The sequence below is a fragment of the Nematolebias whitei genome, chromosome 19 (assembly GCF_014905685.2).
Source record: "Nematolebias whitei isolate Nwh7 chromosome 19, NemWhi1, whole genome shotgun sequence".
In the NCBI taxonomy this organism is placed as follows: domain Eukaryota; kingdom Metazoa; phylum Chordata; class Actinopteri; order Cyprinodontiformes; family Rivulidae; genus Nematolebias; species Nematolebias whitei.
Genome location: NC_056516.1, coordinates 13,147,578 through 13,167,820, shown reverse-complemented (window position 1 = coordinate 13,167,820; position 20,243 = coordinate 13,147,578). Strand labels below are relative to the sequence as shown.

The 20,243-nt window shown below is 41.5% G+C and overlaps 2 protein-coding genes across 2 annotated transcripts in view; both read left to right on the top strand.

Moving 5' to 3' along the window:
* Nucleotides 1-7,981, top strand: part of sf3a3 (splicing factor 3a, subunit 3) — a 12,273-nt gene extending 4,292 nt beyond the window's left edge. Inside the window, exons 4-17 of the mRNA XM_037693357.1 lie at nt 507-612; nt 696-768; nt 1,513-1,604; nt 1,685-1,767; nt 1,850-1,988; nt 2,064-2,132; nt 2,210-2,277; nt 4,063-4,170; nt 4,266-4,335; nt 4,442-4,606; nt 7,242-7,352; nt 7,451-7,541; nt 7,640-7,695; nt 7,768-7,981. Of these exons, the coding sequence (XP_037549285.1) occupies nt 507-612; nt 696-768; nt 1,513-1,604; nt 1,685-1,767; nt 1,850-1,988; nt 2,064-2,132; nt 2,210-2,277; nt 4,063-4,170; nt 4,266-4,335; nt 4,442-4,606; nt 7,242-7,352; nt 7,451-7,541; nt 7,640-7,695; nt 7,768-7,845 (1,309 nt within the window). The 3' untranslated portion in view covers nt 7,846-7,981. The remainder of the gene's footprint in view (nt 1-506; nt 613-695; nt 769-1,512; nt 1,605-1,684; nt 1,768-1,849; nt 1,989-2,063; nt 2,133-2,209; nt 2,278-4,062; nt 4,171-4,265; nt 4,336-4,441; nt 4,607-7,241; nt 7,353-7,450; nt 7,542-7,639; nt 7,696-7,767) is intronic.
* An 8,680-nt stretch (nt 7,982-16,661) lies between these two features.
* The window catches only part of LOC119426073 (ubiquitin-conjugating enzyme E2 E2-like), a 25,614-nt gene continuing 22,032 nt past the window's right edge, over nt 16,662-20,243 (top strand). Inside the window, exons 1-2 of the mRNA XM_037693631.1 lie at nt 16,662-16,765; nt 18,706-18,903. Of these exons, the coding sequence (XP_037549559.1) occupies nt 18,713-18,903 (191 nt within the window). The 5' untranslated portion in view covers nt 16,662-16,765; nt 18,706-18,712. The remainder of the gene's footprint in view (nt 16,766-18,705; nt 18,904-20,243) is intronic.

The window sequence follows — 20,243 nt, the reverse complement described above, 5'->3', positions numbered from 1 at the left end:
ATGAAGTCCTGTTACTTGTTATGTCTACTGCTGTTCTCATTCTGTTCAGTTTGATGTAAAGAGTGTTCTGTAATAACTTGAAGAAGTGGTGATACATTTATTATGTTCATTGCGTGAATAGGTAACGTTTTAAAGTTGTTTTTGAAACTGTTCATTTTCTCAAAACTAATTTTTGGAAGTTGAAATAAAAAATTTAGTGAAGTGTGTCTTGAATGAAAAATACCCCCATGTTTAAAAGTATAAAAATTGTATTAACACTAACAGGTCTTAAGTGTTACTCAAATATTTCCTTTCCATTAAAGAGACTAACTGAATAAAATTGAATAAACATGAATGTTAAGACTAATTAAAACATTTTCTCACTGGTAGGAGGCTTTTTTTTGGGGGGGGGGGATTGTTTTTATAGCTCATTAATATGTTAAGTCTTTTCTATGCAGCACCTCGGTGCAACACTTTTTGGCTTTTACACCCACTTTAAATAATGAAGTGAAATGTTTCTTCTACAGCATGAGAAGAGACGAACTTGCTGCCATCTCAGGACCAAATGAGTTTGCAGAGTTCTACAACAGACTGAAGCAGATAAAGGAGTTTCATCGAAAGCACCCAAACGAGGTATTCAACCTCATCGTGAGTTGTCCCACGTATTCTGCATTTGGATCTGTCTCTGTGTTATTCTTGCTTTGTGTTTCCTGTAGATTTCTATTCCCATGTCTGCCGAGTTTGAAGAGTTGATGAAGGCCAAGGACAACCCCAGCGAGGAGGCTCAGAGTAAGTCCTGACACTGGTTCACTCCTGTTGTTCAGTCATTCCTTCAAATAGAACGGACAAACAGCTGCGAAGAATAATTCACATGAACTGTGCTGCAACAGGAAGGAAGTGTAAAACTTGCTTTGCTGCTGTTTTAGGTTTTAAGAGGAGCACCAGGTCAAGTTTAACAGTCAATAATTTTTAGATAACACGCCTTAATCAACTTATTTATCAGGTTTCAACAGCTGAGAGCTCAATCCATTCATTAAAGGGAATTTTCAATCATAATGTAGTCCAAAATCCATCTGTGATCTTTATCCGCTTCTTCATTGTTGAGTCCCGGGGAACGCTGGTGCCCATATCCAGCAGTCACTGTGTGACACCCTGGACATGTCTCCATCATAGGGACACATGGAGACAAACGAGACAAACAGCCATTCACTCTCACTCACATCTAGAGACAATTCAGAGTTACCAATCAGCCTAACATGCATGTTTTTGGTCTGTGGGAGGAAACTGGAGTACCCAGAGAAAACCCACGCATGCACGGAGAGAACATGCAAACTCCAATAACTTTTTGAGTCGGAAGCTGGAGTCATTTCTCAACATCAACTCATAGATGTTCTGTGCAGCAAAATGGTGAACGCAGATATATATAGATAGATATAGATATAGATATATAGATATATATAATGTGTGTGAACCCACCAGTGTCACCTAACACATGCTTCTAAAATGGTGCCCTAAGATCTGTGTGTTTTTCAGACATGGTGGATTTTACTGATGAGGAGGGATATGGACGCTACCTTGATCTTCATGACTGCTACCTGAAATACATCAACCTAAAGGGAGCTGAGGTTAGAATCCTAAAAAAAAAAAATTTATTTTTTTTCCACCGTAAGATGTAGTGGTTTCCAACCTGTGTGTATCCTTCCAGAAACTGGACTACATCACTTACCTGGCTTCATTTGACCAACTCTTTGACATCTCCAAGGACAGAAAGAATGCTGAGTACAAAAAGTATGTCCGTCTTGTAAGCCCCATTAGAAGCAACAAGGCTAAGTTCCATATTGTCACCCTGAATAATGTGGGTGTTTTGAAGGTACCTGGAGATGCTGCTGGAGTACCTGCAGGACTACACAGATCGTGTCAAACCTCTGCTGGACCAGAATGATCTTTATGGCAAAGTGTTATCTGACTTTGAGAAGAAATGGGACAATGGGACCTTTCCAGGGTGGCCTGTAAGTCTTGCTAATGTGACACAAATGTCTTGTGATGGTTTGTCAGCTGACATTTGTTGCTTTTTGATCTTGTAGAAAGAAACGAGCAGTGCTTTGACACATGCTGGAGCTCATCTGGACCTCTCAGCTTTTTCTTCTTGGGAGGTAAATAAAAACAACTTGTTTGATTTGAATTTAAGGGATGCTCTTTAACATCTACTCTCACCTGTTTTTTTGTGCAGGAGTTGGCCTCTTTGGGTCTGGACAGATTAAAGTCTGCTCTTATGGCTTTAGGACTGAAGTGTGGAGGGTAAGAATGCGAGAAAAAGAAAAACCTTCAGCACAGAAAGAAATAACTCAGTCATATTTATCAAAGTTAAGCTACAGATTTGTGTGTCAGTAGTTGAAACTTGTCTTGAACACATTGTTAAAGCGCGAACATGTCTCAGTGTCACATGTGAGAGCGTGTAAAAGTCATTTCCAAGGTCCTGGATTAAAAGTGTGGATTATTGTAACCTGGATTAAAAGTGTGGATCATTGTAACCTGGATTAAAAGTGTGGATCATTGTAGTGAAGCTTTCGTCTTCAACCATCGACAGGCCTCACCGTCATTAATCAGATAAACAAACAAACAAACAGCTTCATCTACCAGACAGACTGACGTTACGTTTTCTCTCTTGAAACAGAACAATGTGTTAAATTGTAGAGACTCACCTGCAACACGAGTTGGGAGTGAGACATGTTGTATCTGCTGCAGCTCGTGACTCCGACATGTTTACGTTTTATCTCCGTGGTTCTCTCGTGTCGTGTCGGTGATTTTCAAAGCAGCATGCTTCTCATTTTTTATCTTTGTGAAGAGCTCTCACACTTTGGAGGACTTGTGTCGAACAGTTTTCGCTGCATCGGTCATTTGTAAAATTTACTTAAATTTCCTTTAAAAACAGCCTCTGCTCCGCTCCCCCCTCGCTCTGTTCAACTCGCGCTGCAGTTTTTTTTTTGTTCAAACTTTATTCAGTCAGTCAGTATTGACAATGAACTGCCTGTAAACAAAACAAAACGACTCTGCAGCGCCATGAAAGATGCATAATCGCGCGACACAACAAATCGATAACGAAATTCGTTGCCAACGCTTTTAATCATCGATTTTTATCGATTTTATCGATTGGTTGTTGCAGCCCTAGATTGAAGTCGCTACAGCCCCAGCAACAGTAGGGTTCCCTGAACCCTTATTTGGATAATGACAGCCCCCGCCTTGCCTAACGGAGTCCTTTGTGACTCCCATGTGATCCCCGACCTCTGAACTCTGAAGAGATGATTGTCCTGAACTATCTGCGTAACGGAGCCCCCGGCCCACCAAAAACGATGCTGGGACCCCCGGTCCCCCCAGAAAATAACCATAATCTTCTCACCTCCTTTGTGCGGCTGCATTCACCGTTCCACACCCGTCACGCCTCGAAACACCAGCAGATCATCTCATTTCAGGAGATCAGTCCTCCCCCGTGCACATTATCAGATCTGAGTGGGCTGAGGCGATGTTAGGGCCGACACTCGAAGGACCAAAAATGTTGGATAAATAAATATCTTATTATTATCTACTTACAAAAAAGGAACCACTCAAAGAGGAGAGAAGATTTTTAAGGACGTTTACGAGCAGCTCGGTCAGAAACAGTCTCACAGATGTTCAGAGTTACCTGTTTAGAGCCTCGTCAGTGAGACTCTGCACCGGACAGAGGCAGGAAGTGTTTTTATAAACTTATCAGCATGGTGACCTCACCTCTTGGACTCGGTCAGGTGCCTGCAGGAGTTTCTCTGAGAGAACAACTCTGACCTCACACACACGGTAACATGACTTTAACTTAGCCGTGACAAACATCCAGAAACCTTTGCCTGCACTCTCCTGACAGGAAGCGGGTGACGTGCATTCTTTTTGCAGCTGCAGGGGATGATTCCAAAGCATTTGTGCTAAAACTACTTATGAGCTGTAAGAGCTAAAATGAATTTTCTGTAGTTGACTCATAATAATGACTCGTCGTTGACCTTGTGAGTGGATAATAAATCATATTGTTTGTTGACCTGTGTGTTTCTGTGTGCTCAGCACTCTGGAGGAGCGAGCTCAAAGACTGTTCAGCACTAAAGGTAAATCCCTGGAATCACTTGATCCGTCTTTGTTTGCCAAGAATCCCAAAGCCAAAGGTCCTAAAAAGTAAGTGTGCATCGTAAAATGAACTCTAAGGCTGATCGTGTCCTCCAGCGCTGGATACTTTATATTGTGTAACGTGTTCGACCCCAACTGTGCAGAGATACAGAGCGGAACAAGGAAATCGGCTTCCTGGAAGCTCAGGTGTACGAATACGTGGAGATTCTGGGGGTGAGTCTTCATCTCTGGGTTCTGCTGTTGCGACACTGTTGGGTGTCGTCAGTGTGGGCAAGATTGTCCTAATGGCTGTTGATGTGGATTTTGTGGCTATATCCAGGAGCAAAGGCAGCTGACTCACGAGAATGTGCAAAGGAAACAAGCGAGGACAGGTGAGGAGCGTGAGGAGGAGGAAGAGGAGCAGCTCAGTGAGAGCGAGAGCGAAGACGAAGACAATGAAATCATCTACAACCCCAAGAATCTGCCACTGGGCTGGGATGGAAAGGTGAAGTTACACCTGGAACATTTCTCCCCAGCAAAGTGAAACTAGCACAGCAGTGAGTCGGTCCCTGTGTGCGTGTTTCATCGCTCATGTCCGGCGACACGGGGGCACACTTCAAACAAAGACAAGTTGTGCTTGTAAAGAAACTCAAATGTCTTTGTAGCCTGCTGCTGAAAACCTACTGGCAGGTGAAAATATCGTTCACAATGTGTGTGTTTGCTCATCTGGGCAGCTGTGGCTGACTGGTTAGAGCAGTCGTCCTCCAGTGGGAGAGTTGGGGGTTTGATTCCACCAGCAGTCGCATGCACGCCTCTGATGTGTGTCCCATCAGTGTATGAATGTGATAAAGCTCTGATTGATCTTTGTAAATCTAGTAGAGTGCTGTATGAACGGGTAAACGAGGCACAGATTGTAGTGTAAAGAGCTTTGACTGTCTTGAGATAGAAAGGCGCTAATGTCTGTTAGCAAAATATCTCATGAACCACTGGGCAGATTTTATTGAAACTCTCAGAAAGTCATCACTAATGTGCATCTACAACTGATCAACTTGGAATCGATCCAGTTAAACATGGATTTCACAGTTACCGACCATTTGAAACACCAGTATAACTCTGTAACAGTTTTACTGACATCGAGCTAACATGTAGCATGCTAGCAGCTGAGAGTAATCCTCAACAAATGCTCCGAGCATAAACAGGTTGTTTTAAATCTTTGGCAATAATGTTGGAGTCAACTCTGTCTGTTAGTAATAAATCTCACAGACCACAACACACTTTTCAACAAAACTCTCAGAAAGTCATCACCAGACGTGCATCTATAATCGATTACCTTTTGAATGAATCCTTTTTAAGTGTGGCTACCACAGCTAATTGAGCTTAAGGTTGTATCTCACCAAGCTGCAACTGTTGGGAGACTACAAACTGTGAATTTTCTGTTTCACTTTCCCTGAATTCTGAGTGTTTGTTACCAGCAAACCTCATGGCAGCATTTTGCTCTGCAAGGTTTTGTCCCCCGTTGTAGAGCAGAGAGAGGACTGGGAAATACCCTCTGTCTGTTTGTCAGGTTCATCTTGTGAGCTCAGTAACTAGAAAAACACGAGGTATGAACTTAGTTTAGTGCCTGGCTGCATCTAGGAGTAAGAAAGGTCCCCATCAAAAATGGGGTTGCCACGTCAAAATCCAAGACCATAGACAAGACAATATGGCCACAACTAACCAACCATCCATCCATCCATCCATCCATCCAAATTAATCAGTACCACTTTCAGCCACTTGATGGCAGCAGAGTAGTAATAGCTCTATGAATGCTGTTGTATCATAGGTAATCGTGGCTGTAATGACAAATTCAAAAAAGTTCAAGACAAAAACAACTGGACTTTATTTATTATACTTTATTGTTGTTTTTTATCTTGAACTTTTTTGAATTTACCATGTCCTGGATGACTGACGATCTTCACCATCTTTTGATGACACCATCGGCCTGCCATCGTCTTCCCACCTTGGTTCTGCTCGCTGTTTGGACCGTCCGTCATACCATCTGCACAGCCCTGGCGAAATGCAGCTAATTTGACCAGTAAAATGCATTTATTGAGCAAAAGTTCAACTGAGACGCACTTATGCTATAATTTCGATCAAACAAATAATTGTTTAGGTGTTTGTCTTGTTAAATTTGTACAGCGACTCGTCGCTTGCACGCGTTTACTTCCGCTTATCAGGTTTTGAAATGCAGCTGATTTAACCATTGAAGTGCATTTATTAAGCAAATGTTAGATTGATACACACACTTACTATAATTTCGAGCAAACAAACAATTGTTTTTAAGTGTTAATCTTGTTAAATTCTTGTTAAAGTCCTCCCGTGCACACTCCCGCGGTCGCCATTTGGCAGCGCATAGATTTCTTTGGCACACCGGCCCACATTTCCATGTTGTCAGCGGTGACGCGAAACAAACACGACGCGTTAGCGGCGCTGCATAATACATGTGACGTACACGACGAAGCAACATATTTATGGGGTTTTCCACTTTATTAGACAAATATGGACTGATGCAACTTATAGGGCATATTGACTTGTACGGCAGAAAATACAGTACAATAGATGGGGGCGGCCAAAGATTAATATTCCGTCACTTTGCGCCACCTTGGACAAGCAAAGAAAACACCTCTGTTTGTGTGTGATGCTCATTTCGTTCTACATGTGAAACCCAACTGTTGTTTCCGCACACACCTTTCATTGTCCATGAGAGACAACGCAGGGTTTCCACTCTGTCCCTGCTTTTGCAATGTGGCCACAAATCTGTTGTGAAGATAGCGCCACACTTTAACAGATGAACTACTCCGTGCACAATCTGCACAGTCTCCGTCCAGAAGTTTTTGTCCATTTGATTATAAGCGTGTTTAAAAATCGTACAGTATTTTCTGACTGCCTCGGCCAGCTGCTCCTCAAAGCTGTCAGTGTTTCTTGCAGGCACAACAGCTGGCTTCTGGAAGCAGTTGAAGAGAAATGACAGCGCTTCTGTCAGAGCACTTTTCTGCATACATTTAATGCTGAATTCAAGATAATTGAGGATTCCCAGCCTCACCTTTGTTTTACTTGCTTCATCTGATAATTAATCTAAACTTGCATTTTATTTCCTGCAGCCGATCCCTTACTGGCTCTACAAACTCCATGGTCTGAACATCAACTACAACTGTGAGATCTGTGGAAACTACACCTACAGAGGGCCCAAAGCCTTCCAGAGGCACTTTGCGGTACAGGAGTGTTTTATCATGGACTTCTTGTTTAAAACGTTTTAGGTTTTTAAAGATTAAAATCATTTTTTTTATTGTTTTTTTGTTGTTCTTTTTAGGAGTGGAGACATGCTCATGGAATGCGTTGTTTAGGAATCCCCAACACCGCACATTTTGCTAACGTCACGCAGATCGAGGATGCAGTCTCTTGTAAGTCCTGTCTCCAGGTTTTTATCAATAAAATCTAAAGACGATGTTTTGTGGGTTCGTTTTTTTTTTTTAAAGTGATTTGTATGATTTTATTCCAGTGTGGGCAAAACTGAAATCCCAGAAAGCGCTGGAGCGGTGGCAGCCTGACACAGAGGTAAGTAAATATCCTAACAAATCAGTTTAGGGCTTAATGTTCCCAGATCTGACCCCCCCTGTGTGTTTACAGGAGGAGTATGAAGACTCCATTGGAAACGTGGTGAACAAGAAGACTTACGAGGATCTGAAGCGACAGGGTTTGTTGTAGGTGGAGAATGTAACAGAACCTGAGCTCCCATTCAAATGGATCATTTTTATTTACTTGTCTTTTTATTTGTTAGTCGTAATGATGTTTACCAGACCCGCCCTTAACAAATTTGTAATATGGCAATTGTTGATTAATAAATGGAGTACTGTAGTGTTTGAGTACTGTGTTAATACCTGGACATGCTTGAAGCTAACAACCAAGGTTAAAACAAAAACACTTTGTAACAAGTTTATATTTAGCAGCTTGATGAATCAGATCATTCTATAAAAATGCTGCTGCCGCCAGTAAATACTGATTAGTCCAAATGTTGTCTCAGGAAAGGATCAGACCAGCAGTTATTCCAAAACTTTTGTTATTGGGATGCCTCACCCAGCATAGGGAAACGAACACACCCCTGGAGCCTTGGTGATGGAGTGTGTTGAACTCGTGGTGTTCTGTTACTGCACTGTGCTGGGCATGGGGGCTCCATAACAAGCACGTTTGAGCGTAGGGTGGTCTAGAACAGTACTGTGCACACAAATTTCACAGTTGCTGTATTTTTAGAGCATGCACAAATTGTGGGGAGAAAAGAATGTGGTCAATAAATATTAAGTATACCACCTGTTGGACAAGTATACGCATCTTTAAGATCTACATAACATGAAACAACAGTCAACTTAATTTTTTATCACAGAATAGAGGATGAGGAGCGATGTCTACGAGCCTTACACCTGTTCTGTCAGGTTTTCACTGGAAGATCAGAGAACACGATCCAGAAGATGAAGTCCATCTTTATGCTCTACACCACGGCTTTCGTTCACTAATCCAGCGAAGTCTGGACTCTTGGAGATGGTTGGAACTCCCATCATCTTCGAATTGAAAGGAATCGCTCACCATTGCAACTCTGGACAAGATACAAAGCAAGACACCATGGAGGATCCTGCAGAGGTTAAAGATCCAGTCATCCATTTTATTTCTGGACAATTGAAGGCATTTGATATTTAAAATCTTAATCTTTTAACGTTTAATCATTTTGAACAAAAATAAATCAAGGTTTTATGAAGAACAATAGATATTTTGAAAAAAAAAATAAGAAAATGTAGTTTCAACTAACAAATCCTCCAGGGGCTGAAATTTACAAGATCACGCAGCTGAACTTAAATTGGCACACGGCATCTAATACATCTGTCCCTAAATCCAAAGTTTGAACCATGTATTGGCAGTAAGTGCTTGTGCAAAGTCATAGTTATTTACATGAGCTGGAGCTTCAGGGTTTCAGCACATTGCTGAAGTTGGAAGGATTCCCTCGAAAATCTCCACCCTGAGGTCTGAAGGGAGCAGAACCTCTGAGCCAGGGTATCTGATGAAGATGAAACTGACAGAATGAAAACTGGCTAAATGTTGTGCTCCACACACTTCTTATTTTCTATATTTCATTGATCCACTTTATCAAATGTAGATGCATTTATGAATAATTATGCATTAGTCGATATGAACTCACAGCGCCTGTTTAATGTTCTCAGAGATCCTGTGACGCAGCAGATGGGGTCGACACATTCCTCGTCATCACTGGCCATGTGACTTTAGGAGCATCTGAAAGAATAAATCTGTTTCAGCAATTACAAACTTTGTTAAAGGGAATTAAAAAAAATACCAGATCTATTTCTATCCAGTGCCTATAAAAAGTATTCACCCTCTCGGATGGGTCATGCTTTTATTACAGTCAAACATCCATTTTACATGGACCATTCTTAATTTGACAACATTAAATGCATAAAACAACCGAGGTTGTGAATACTTTCATGGGCACTGTAGATACAGATCTATAAATAAAACTTATCACAATCAAAAATTAATTTAAGGTGATAACTTTATGTAAGGTGCAAATAACTTAAAATTACCTTGTACATGTGGTCTGAACAGCATTTCTGACATGGGAAGAAGAAGTGGGACAACATCTGGCCTAGGTGTCAGGAGGGGCCACACCACTGGATCTGTCAGTCCCTTTCTCAGCTGTTTTATGTGTCGCATGGTCCTTAATTCCAATGACCTAAAAGACACTCCTGAGAAACATTAAAGCCCAAACATCCTCGGTCCAGATACCATCTAATCTGAACACTAAAGGAAAGTGTTCAGACATAATGGTGCACATGTAGACACTGACGCGCACGTAGAACACTTAGCACTATGTCTGTGAGGTCCTCTAGATGGTTTATTTTATGTTGAAACATTCATCCAAAAGACTTCTTCAGTCCGAGGAGCTGCAACAAACTCAGTCTTACAAACGACAATTTCTCAAAGTGGGTCAACCAGTTTGATGGTGCTCAGATGGTTTCTGGAGTCCGCCCTCTCCCCCGCCGACTCGCTTGAGGCAACCATGGCCAAAGTGGTTCAAAACATCCCGATTCGACTGCCTCAAATGAGTCGACGGGAGAGGGCGGACTACAGAAACCATCTGGGCGCCATCAAACTGGTGTGAATACATTGTCTTGATTTTTTTTTTTTTAAGTATACCACAGGTGCACCGGTGCAGTACACTGTTTATAGTGGGGATGGTGTACTGCTGACGGGGAGGAGGTCCTGCCCCAAGTGGAGGAGTTTAAGTATCTCAGGGTCTTGTTTACAGATGAGGGAAAAATGGAACACGAGATCGATAGGCGTCTGCAGTGAAGCGGGTGCTGTACTGGTCTGTCGTGGTGAAGAGAGAGCTGAGTCAAAAGCTCTCGATTTATCGATAGGTCGATCTACGTTCACTACCCTCATCTATGATCATGAGCTTTGGGTTGTGACTGAAAGAACGAGGTCACAGATACAGGCGGCTGAAATGATTTTTCGCCGCAGGGTGTCTGGGCTCTCAGGGTGAGAAGCTCGGTCATCTGGGAGAGACTCGGAGTAGAACCTCCACGTCAAGAGGAGCCAGTTGAGGGGGCTTGGGCATCTGGTTATGCCTCCTGGACGCCTCCCTGGTGAGGTGTTCCAGATACGTCCCACCGGGAAGAGACCCAGAGGAAGACCCAGGACACTCTGGAGGGACTATGTTTCTCGGCTGGCCTGAGAACACCTTGGGATTCCCCCGGAGGAGCTGGTCCAAGTGGCTGGGGAGAGGTCTGGGCCTCCTTTAGGCTATCCACCCCACGACCCAACCCCGGACAAGTGGAAGAAAAGGGATGGATGGATATTTGGTACTCAGGAAAATCGCATTATCATTTAATTTTAGTATATGAATAGTAAAAGTTATTGCCTATTAACAAATATGCCACAGCCGGCTCTGCATGTCACCATAGGACTTTTTAGCATCTGTTAACAGCAGACAAACAAAATCACGTTTCATTTTACTCACGTGCTTTTTCACGTCTCATGCAGAACGGTTTAATAATTGAACATCAGATTTAAACAGTGCTGCTCATCACTTTCTCTGCCCTGTTGTAGAACCTCTTTTTGCATATCTTCTGAATTGTAAATTATGGATCTGGTCAGCTGGTCTCTCAATGCAATTGATCAAATTTTCTCAACGAGAAGACAGGGCGAAGGAGAGCCCTCCTGCCCCGACAGGACACTGGCAGCCGTATACACAATAGATGTGTCTGTCCATTTTGTTGGTCTAGGATGCTGAAGATGTGTACATAATTGGATTTATGATTACAGGATTTCTTCTTTTTAGTGTTGGTGGTTACCTGGTATATCAACAAATTCGGAAAACGTCGACAGCTGTTCTGGCCGTTGTGAAGCTGCCCGGCATGTGTGAAGGAATGTACCACGCTGTCAACACTCAGACTCAAATGCTGTGCGAGCTGAGCCGTGAGCTGGATGTGATTCTTGCTGAGACTCGCAGGCTACTTGTGACTCCTTAATCTCGCTGGTGGGAAGGAATAGATCTCGGAGGAGTTGCAAGCTCAACTCAGCGTATGTGGCCGAGGGCTTTAACAGACTACTCGAGTAACATACACATCGATTCCTAGGACATCTATCGAATTTTTAAATTTCACGTCGAGTATTGCCGTTACGTCATTGTGTCACGTGATCCGCACCGGGCGCAGGCTACAAAATAGATTCCTCCCAGCAGACAGATGGAGCGGAGCAGGCCCAGTCTTGGCAAACAGGTAGAAATACATCAATAGTCTGGAAATATTTCACTAAAGATGAATCTTCTGTTTCAACTACTGTAAGGAAACAGAAAATGAAACAACTTCCTGACTGTTTGGAGCTTGTTGCTAACCGGTGTTGCACCATATTCTGTGACCACCGTCTATTGTGACCGTAGGGGGCGGTGTTGCATGCACTGTTGCAGGTCACAGAATATGGTGCAACACCGGGTCCAATGACCAAACCAGAACCAGCTTCCTCTGACCTTGTTTCACAAACAAAAAGCAAAAAATATTAATCTCTAAATCTATAAAAACCTATAAACATATTAATCTCTAAAACTAAACCTAATGCGCACCACAGCTGGCGGTGGTGCGAGGTGGTCGTCTGCCTCACTGCTTTTAATTTTTGATTTTTACGTGCCGCATGTTTCTTTCACTTTTGCAGCTTAATGATAATAACTAATAGTTTTGGTTTTCCTGTGACTTATTTGCAGTGTGATAAATGGTAGGAGCATAATATTCTCTCCCAATGTTTTGTTGGGTCTTTTTATTGTAAATAACAAATTACGTTTTTTTGCTATTCATTTATTTATTTTTGCATCTTGAGATCCTATGACGTCATCAACTACTCGAGCTCTTCTCGAGTTTTATTATGTTAATGTCGAGTTTAAAAGTTATGTAGTCGTTCAACCCTTAATGTGGCCACAATTTGGCTGTTTGGAGTCACCACTGAGATGTACTAGTGAGATTATAAAAGGCAGATGGAAATTAACAGCTTGGCCTGACCCAAAACAAATGCTGCTATCTGAACCTGGCTTCCCCTGTGTCTGCCTGGGAAGGTTGACTATCTCAAATTATCCTGGATGTTATGTGAACAAGATGCTCTGCTACCCCCCCCCCCCCCCTCCCCAAGGACATGGACCTGTGTCAGAGCTCTACCGAGCCAGCTGATAAAGAAGGTACCATCACTTATCAGGACTATGATGGGTGGAGGTGGGGGCTATCTGGACAATGTTCAAGGACTACTTCCCATCCAATTCACCACCTTTGCTGGCCCGCCTCATTTTGTCTCTCTTGTGCAGCAACCTAGGTAGATGTGAAGGTGCCAGTGGTTGCGTTGCTCACTTGGGTGGCCTTTGCTGGGACTCCCACCCTCACCCACTCCACATGCATCTGTCTTTATGTCACCACTATGTTACTTTTTCTTATGCTGAGGTTCTTTTTGCAACTTCATACTGTGTCCTGTCAATCTCACGCAGCCTTATAACCTGAATCTCTCACTTACTGCTCTTTGAATTGAGAAAGCTCCGCGGATGAGGAGCGAAACGTCTTCTGTTACAAATAAAGTCCAGTTGGTTTTGTATTTTTGTATTGAATGTATTTTGAATGCGTCCTGTCAAGGACACAGTGTGAGATATGATTTTTTCACACCTCCCCTTTGCTCATGTTTTCCCTTTTCCTTATCTAAACAAAAAGGGCAGCACCTCCCATGATGGCTGCAGTCTCGGGCATCCCTGTCTACCCATGTTGTTTTCTTTGGACGGCTGTACTGAAATGTAATTTCGTTGTGCTTCTGTGCAATGAAAATAAAGGTTGATTGTGATTCACGCACCTGTGGCTGGAATGAGGGAGGGTGGTGAGTGGCATCGCTGGAGATGCCATGTTCACTAAAACATCTAAATGTTTCGGTGTAAACGCTTATTTTGACTACATATGTATTTAAATTTATGTGTATAAAACTGGAGGAACGCACTGCTGGGAGAGGATTGTCTACGCTTTGGTTACGTCTCCACGCAATGTCCATTGTCAAGGAGATGCACATTAACGAGTTTGCTGGAGGACCTTCATGGTGCTACCATTTTATGCAACAGAACCGCCTCTCCTTCAGAGCACGGACGACTGTTTGTCAGAAGCTGCCCGCAGACCTCACAGAATAGGTCGAGAGTTTCAAGGGCGTTCGCCAAGAAGCAGAGCATGTCACCTGATCACATCATTAATATGGACGAGGTCCCCCTGACATTTGACGTTTCCATGGGCAGAAGTGTCAATATTGTCACCACTGGTCACGAGAAGTCGCACTTCACATGGTGCTGGCGTGTTGTGCAGATGGGTCGAAACTGCCACCGACGGATTGCTTTAAATGTAAAACTATACCAAAAGAATAATTCCCCTTGCAGACAGTTGTGGCAGTTAACTAGAGAGGTTGTATGGATCAGGAGATGATCCGTGATGAGATGACTGATGAAGTGCTACACTAAGCGTCTGGATGGATTCTTCAAAACACGCAAAGCCCTGCTCGTCATGGACAGTGCGTGCACTTAACGCCACAGTTTAATGAGAAAATAGAAGTATACAACTCAATATCTACAATCATTCCCGGAGGCTTAACTAAAGTAGTCCAGCCTCTCGACACCTCGGTGTACCAGAGCTTTAAAGCAGCCTTGCGTTGCCTGTGGGAAGAGTGGATGGTGCTTCAAGCCTACCGGACGGGTGCGTCATCGAGGCCAGTAGCTTCGAAGCTAACCTAGCCCTTAGAACACTACACCGTGTTATCTTTCTTTCTTTCTTTTTTTTTAAAGTTCTGTTTATCTATAATGTTTATTAATTCAGTTTGAGAATATTTTGGGTGTTTTAAAAAATATTAATTTCACTTTTCTGTGGTTATTGTTATTAAGTTCAAGTTAGTTTAAGATGCATAACGGCCATCCAGTAAGATAAATGTTATGTTGGTTGTTCAATCTTGAATGGAGTATCTTAATTTTCTTTCTTCTTATTCATTATTATTTTCTGTTTCCCCCTGAGGGATTGTCTCCTTGTTGTGGTCAGGGGGGTTGTATGCCTCAGTGACCTTAAGAACCAGCAGGAGCTTTGCTTCAGGTGGGACACCCAAGCTGGTAGGGCTGGGTAGAGGCCTGCCAAAGCACAATTCATTTTTGTGGAGTTGGACACAGTTTATTTTTTATTTCATTTTATTATCATTTAATATTTTATTTCATTCACTCAATAATAAATATGAATAGTTTATGTAATAACTAAAATAAATCATGAATGAAAAGGATTAGAAATAAGTAACTTATATCTGCCCCCTATTCACATAAAAAAAAAAATTAACTATTCAGCTCAGAAGACCATTACAAACAATTCATTTACACAAAATACACAAAATATAAACAAAAAATACACAACAAAACATCAGCTGGGTGGTCAATCCAAATATCAATAATATCGATACCAACATGGGTACTGATATTGAATTTTGCCTAATTCTACCCTGGGTTTTAAGTAATAAATGATCAAAAAAAAATCACAAAACACTTAAAATTCACAGTAATTATGTAAAAATATCGTATCAGTATCAGTATCGGCGATACGGCGATACTGGACCTGTATTTATTTGGTATCTATCTATACCAAATTTTGCAGTATCACACACACCACTAAACGCTATATCACTTCATCATAATGATTTTCAAATTTCTCTTAAATACAGAAAAATATTTAGATTGTTTTATCTCACTGTCAAGATTGTTCCATAGACTGACACTTTTAATTGAAATGCATCTTTCCATCGTCGCCATTCTGAATCTAATTTTTTTTTAGAATTTCAGCTTTTAGCTATTACCCCAATCCCATGAAGAAAACACAAGTCAGCAATAACAGTGAATATGCTGGAGCATAATATGTACGGATGAAGATGCCCCCTTCATATTTCCGCCTGCCCCCTCATGTAACCATGCTTAGAACCGGCCCTGTTGTGCAATAATCTGTCACAACCTGTGTAGTATTTGTTAGTTATGTGTAATATGTATCATGTGCATTTTATCTTATATTACTACCTTGAAATACTTATTCATACAATTCATCCTACTTGCATCATTATACTGTTCCATGTTGTTGTTTATTATTTCTCTTTAGAACCTTGTAAATTTTTTTTTTTTTTTGGTACTTTATTTTTGGGATGGTTGTGGCTTAGAGCAGTCGTCCTCCAATGCAAGAGTTGGGGGTTTGATTCCACCAGCAGTCACATGCTGAAGTGTCCCTGGGCAAGACACTGAACCCTCATAGCCTCTGATGTGTGTCCCATTGATGTATGAATGTGATCTTAAAAAAAGCACTGATTCTCTTTAGAATTATTTGTTCTATAAGCTTTGTACAGATCTAGTAGAGTGCTGTATGAATGGGTAAATTAGCCACAGAATATAGTGTAAAGAGCTTTGATAAGATAAAAAGGTGATATATAAGTACAGTTCATTTACCATTTACCCTTATTGCGTGCTTTTGTATTTTCTTGCTCTTTGTTTTTTAGCGAGTCAAATCAGTTCTTCTCATCCTGAACATTTCATTGTACTGTTACCTTGTGTCAAACCTGTGACAAATAAACACAACTTGAACTTGTTATTATGTGATTATTAGCATTTATTTAATTTTGTCACATTCCACCCGCCATACCCACACTCGGGTGTGACGTCATTCTTCGATCCGCGTTCCGAAGTTCCGGCGTAAATAAAACACATCATTAATTGAGTCAAAAAAACGTTCAAGACAAAAAACCAAAACAACTGGACTTTATTTGTAACGAAAGACGTTGTTTTTGTCTTGAGCGTTTTTGAATTTACCATGTCCTGGATGGCTGAGAATCGTCACCAGCGTATCATTAATCGATGTTTATTCCCGGCTTTTATTTTGTTAAGTCCTACCGGAAGCTCTTCATGTGTAACGGGTGCCGGGACAGAAGCGCTTCGCTTTGGCACGTTCTCTTAACAGCAGCAGTTAAAGCAAAGGGTCGCCGAGCGGCGGTGAGTGTTAGACGGTGTCGGCCTTTTGTCTGCCGCTGTTCGTCCAGTCTGCTCGGGAAGGTAAGCTGACATTAGCCCCTGGAAGGGGGCGGCAGTGTTTGGGGAGAAGAGGGAGGGGGGTGGGGACATTCAGTCTTTGTGCTAGGCCAGATCTGGCAGAGTTCAGCGCGAGCCCCTGCAAAGGTGCAGTATCGTGCACGTGCAGTTTACGTGAAGCATCTGTGATGTTGCGTCACGTTGTTGTCTTGTTTGTTGATTGTCCAACCGAGCCAGCGGTGGACCGGGCGCTGAAAGCTCGCGCTGTTTGTTGTGGGCTCTGTTCACACCTGGAGCAGATGTCAATGTTCTCACCTGCTCTGTCAGAACGCGCTCACACGGTCGGACCGCGCGCTGTCACCACGGACACTGAGAGAACGATGGTTCCTGTGAACGGTCTGTGTGAACGTGATGGGTGACATTTGTTCAAGAGTTCAAGTTGAAATGAGCTGAAAGCTACAATTAGTTCAACAAATTTGATGAGATCTTAATGCTGTTAAATGGGGAAAATGTAAATAAAGTTTATATATATATTATATATATATATATATAAATTATATATATATATATATAAGTTAAATTTGACAACACAGGTGCAGAACCTGTCTGAACAAGTGGGCGAGGCGGAGTAAATAATTCAATTCAATTTATTTATAAAGCACAAAGTCACAACAGAAGTCTCAGGGCACTGAACAGAAACATTCATATGTTAAAAAAAAAAGATAATTTAACATTATTTATCTGAGGAGCAGACTGCTTTGAGTTTAACTCCATCACTGAACTCTCATCTTGAGCATGAAAGCGACAGTGGAAAGAAAAACTCCCTCATGAGGAAGAAACCTTTATCAGAACCAGGCTCAGGACAAGAGGACCATCTGCTTCGACCTGCTGGGTTTGAGAGGAACAGATACACAATGGCAGGTCAAGAATCACGTTCAGATAGAAATAATATCAAATGAAAACTATTCAATTTTAACAATTAATTTTAGAAAATGAGGTGAGTTTGCCCTCTAGTAGTCTAAACCTATAGCAGCCCTTAACTATAGGATTCATCAAAAAGGAAAATCTTAATCCCAGTCTTAAAACTGGACAATGTGTCAGCCTCATGGACAGAAACTGGAAGTTGGTTCTAGAAGAGAGGAGCCTGAGAACTGAAAGATCTTCTGGAAACTCTAGGAACCACAAGTAAACCTGCAGTCTGAGAGCAAAGTGCTGTAATATAAGATGGAGCTAGGTTGTTGAGAGCTTTGTAGGTTAGAAGTAAGATTTTGAATTCTATTCTGGACTTGACAGGGAGCCAATGGAGAGAAGCTAAAACTGGAGAAATATGATCTCTCCCACTAACTCCAGTTAAGACTCTAGCAGCAGCATTTTGGATCAACTGAAGATATTTTAAAGAAGTATTTAGACACCCAGATAATAAACCATTGCAATAGTTCAGTCTAGACGTGACAAATGCATGGACCAGTTTTTCTGCATCATTTTTAGATAAGATGTTTTTAATCTTAGTGATATTACGCAGGTGGAAGAAGGAGGTTCTAGTAACGTTTTTAATGTGGGGGATAAAAGACACGTCCTGATCAAAAATAACACCAAGAGTTTTAACATTAGAGCTGGAGGACAGATTAATGCCATCTAAGGAGGGAGAGAGACTGAAAAATTCATTCCTAAGGTGCTCAGGTCCAAAAACCAAGAATGGACTGTAGTTATGTAACAACTTTCTATCCACACACACACAAAAACACACACACAAAAACACACGTGTGTATATATACATACAGCACCTTTTATATTTATGAGATATTTTGGTGGAATGGCCGATGTCCGATATTTAACTTTATTGTTAATATTGACCGATACCACGTCAATGGGAAAAGAGGAACATAAGAAAGGTGAAGTTTATCTTTTTGCACGTGTTTTTTTTACTCTGGGGGTGTAATTATATGAATGTTTGTGCGCTCCAGATTCAGCATGTCCAGTGAGATTCAGCCGAGGCCAGACGACAGCCCCAACACCAGTGGGGGCAGCTCGGACACTGAGCAGAGGGAGGCAGCTCCTCCGGAGCAGCCTGGCCCGGAGCAGCGAGACCCATCCCAGCCCAAAAAGAAGGAGGCCAAAATCCCCAACAAGACTGCTGCCAAGCTTTCCACCAGCGCCAAGAGGTAGGTCTGCTGCACGGGCTGCGTGCCTGCAGCTCTCAGATAGGTCTGGTCCGCTGCACAAGTGATCATGTTTCTCTTTGCTCCCTCTCCTACAAAAAGGTTTTTAAACAGCCATTGAGATTTTAAAAGAAGAAATATCTTAAGGACTTTTCTCTGAAGGAAAGTTTGTCCAAATTTCTGGCATTACATGGCGGCATTCCTGGCATTTTAATGAGCTACATTTAATTTCCCTTTGGGATTAATTAAGTATTTTTGAGTTTGAGTTAGAAACAGAACACCCAGAAAGTTAAAAGAACTTGATAATACATTAATAAAAGTAAAACCAAGAACAAATCTTCAACAACTCACCTTCATATCAAAATTAGCTGAGTCATCTGTATAATCTTTTCATGGCATTAGATGATAAAATGCAACTAAAGAATTGATGAAAAACTGTAAAGTCCTGTGAGTTACAAACTCCAAGAAAATGAAAAACAAAACTTTTTTTTAATTTTTTTTTTTTATAATTTGGAAACATTGTTGAAATAAATAAAACCAAAAATTCAATTTTTTGTGACTTATTGTATGTACTTGGATTTAGTCTGTTAAATTTAACAAATAGCTACACTGGTGCTTGAAAGTTTGTAAACACAATAATTTTCTATATTTCTGCATCAGTCTGACCTAAAACATCGTCAGATTTTCACACAAGTCCTAAAAGTAGATAAAGAGAACCCAGTTAAAGAAACGAGACAAAATATTATACCTGGTCATTTATTTATTGAGGACAATGATCCAATGTTATATATTTGTGATGGTAAAAGTTTGTGAACCTCTGGGATTATCAGTTAATCTGAAGGTGAAATTAGAGTCAGGTGTTGTCAATCAATGTGATGATGATCAGGTGTGAGTTTCACCCTGTTTGATTTAAAGAACAGGATCTATCAAAGTCTGATCTTTTCCTTGACGGACGAACGGCGGGAAATTTTTGAAAGTTTGAGATTTTTGTATCCATATATTTCATTTTTCTTTTTGAATTTGGTGGTTGGCATAAACTGGAATGCGACTGGATCGGGATGACTACTCAGGTAGATTACAACGAGGATATGGATTTTGATGACTGGACTCCGGTAGGTAGAGGAGGAGGAAAAGGTAAGGGCAAAGCTGTGAGAGATGACAGAGAGCTTGGCAGCCATAGAAATAAGAGAAGCCTTGAAGAGTGTAGTTCAGAGGATGAAAACAGACTGGTTAGAAGGAAAGTGATAAATGAGGAATTTAAAGTCATACTTAAATTCAAGAAAGAAGATGAGAACATGAATCTAAGCCCTATAGCGATATCTAAAGATATAAAAAAGAAACTA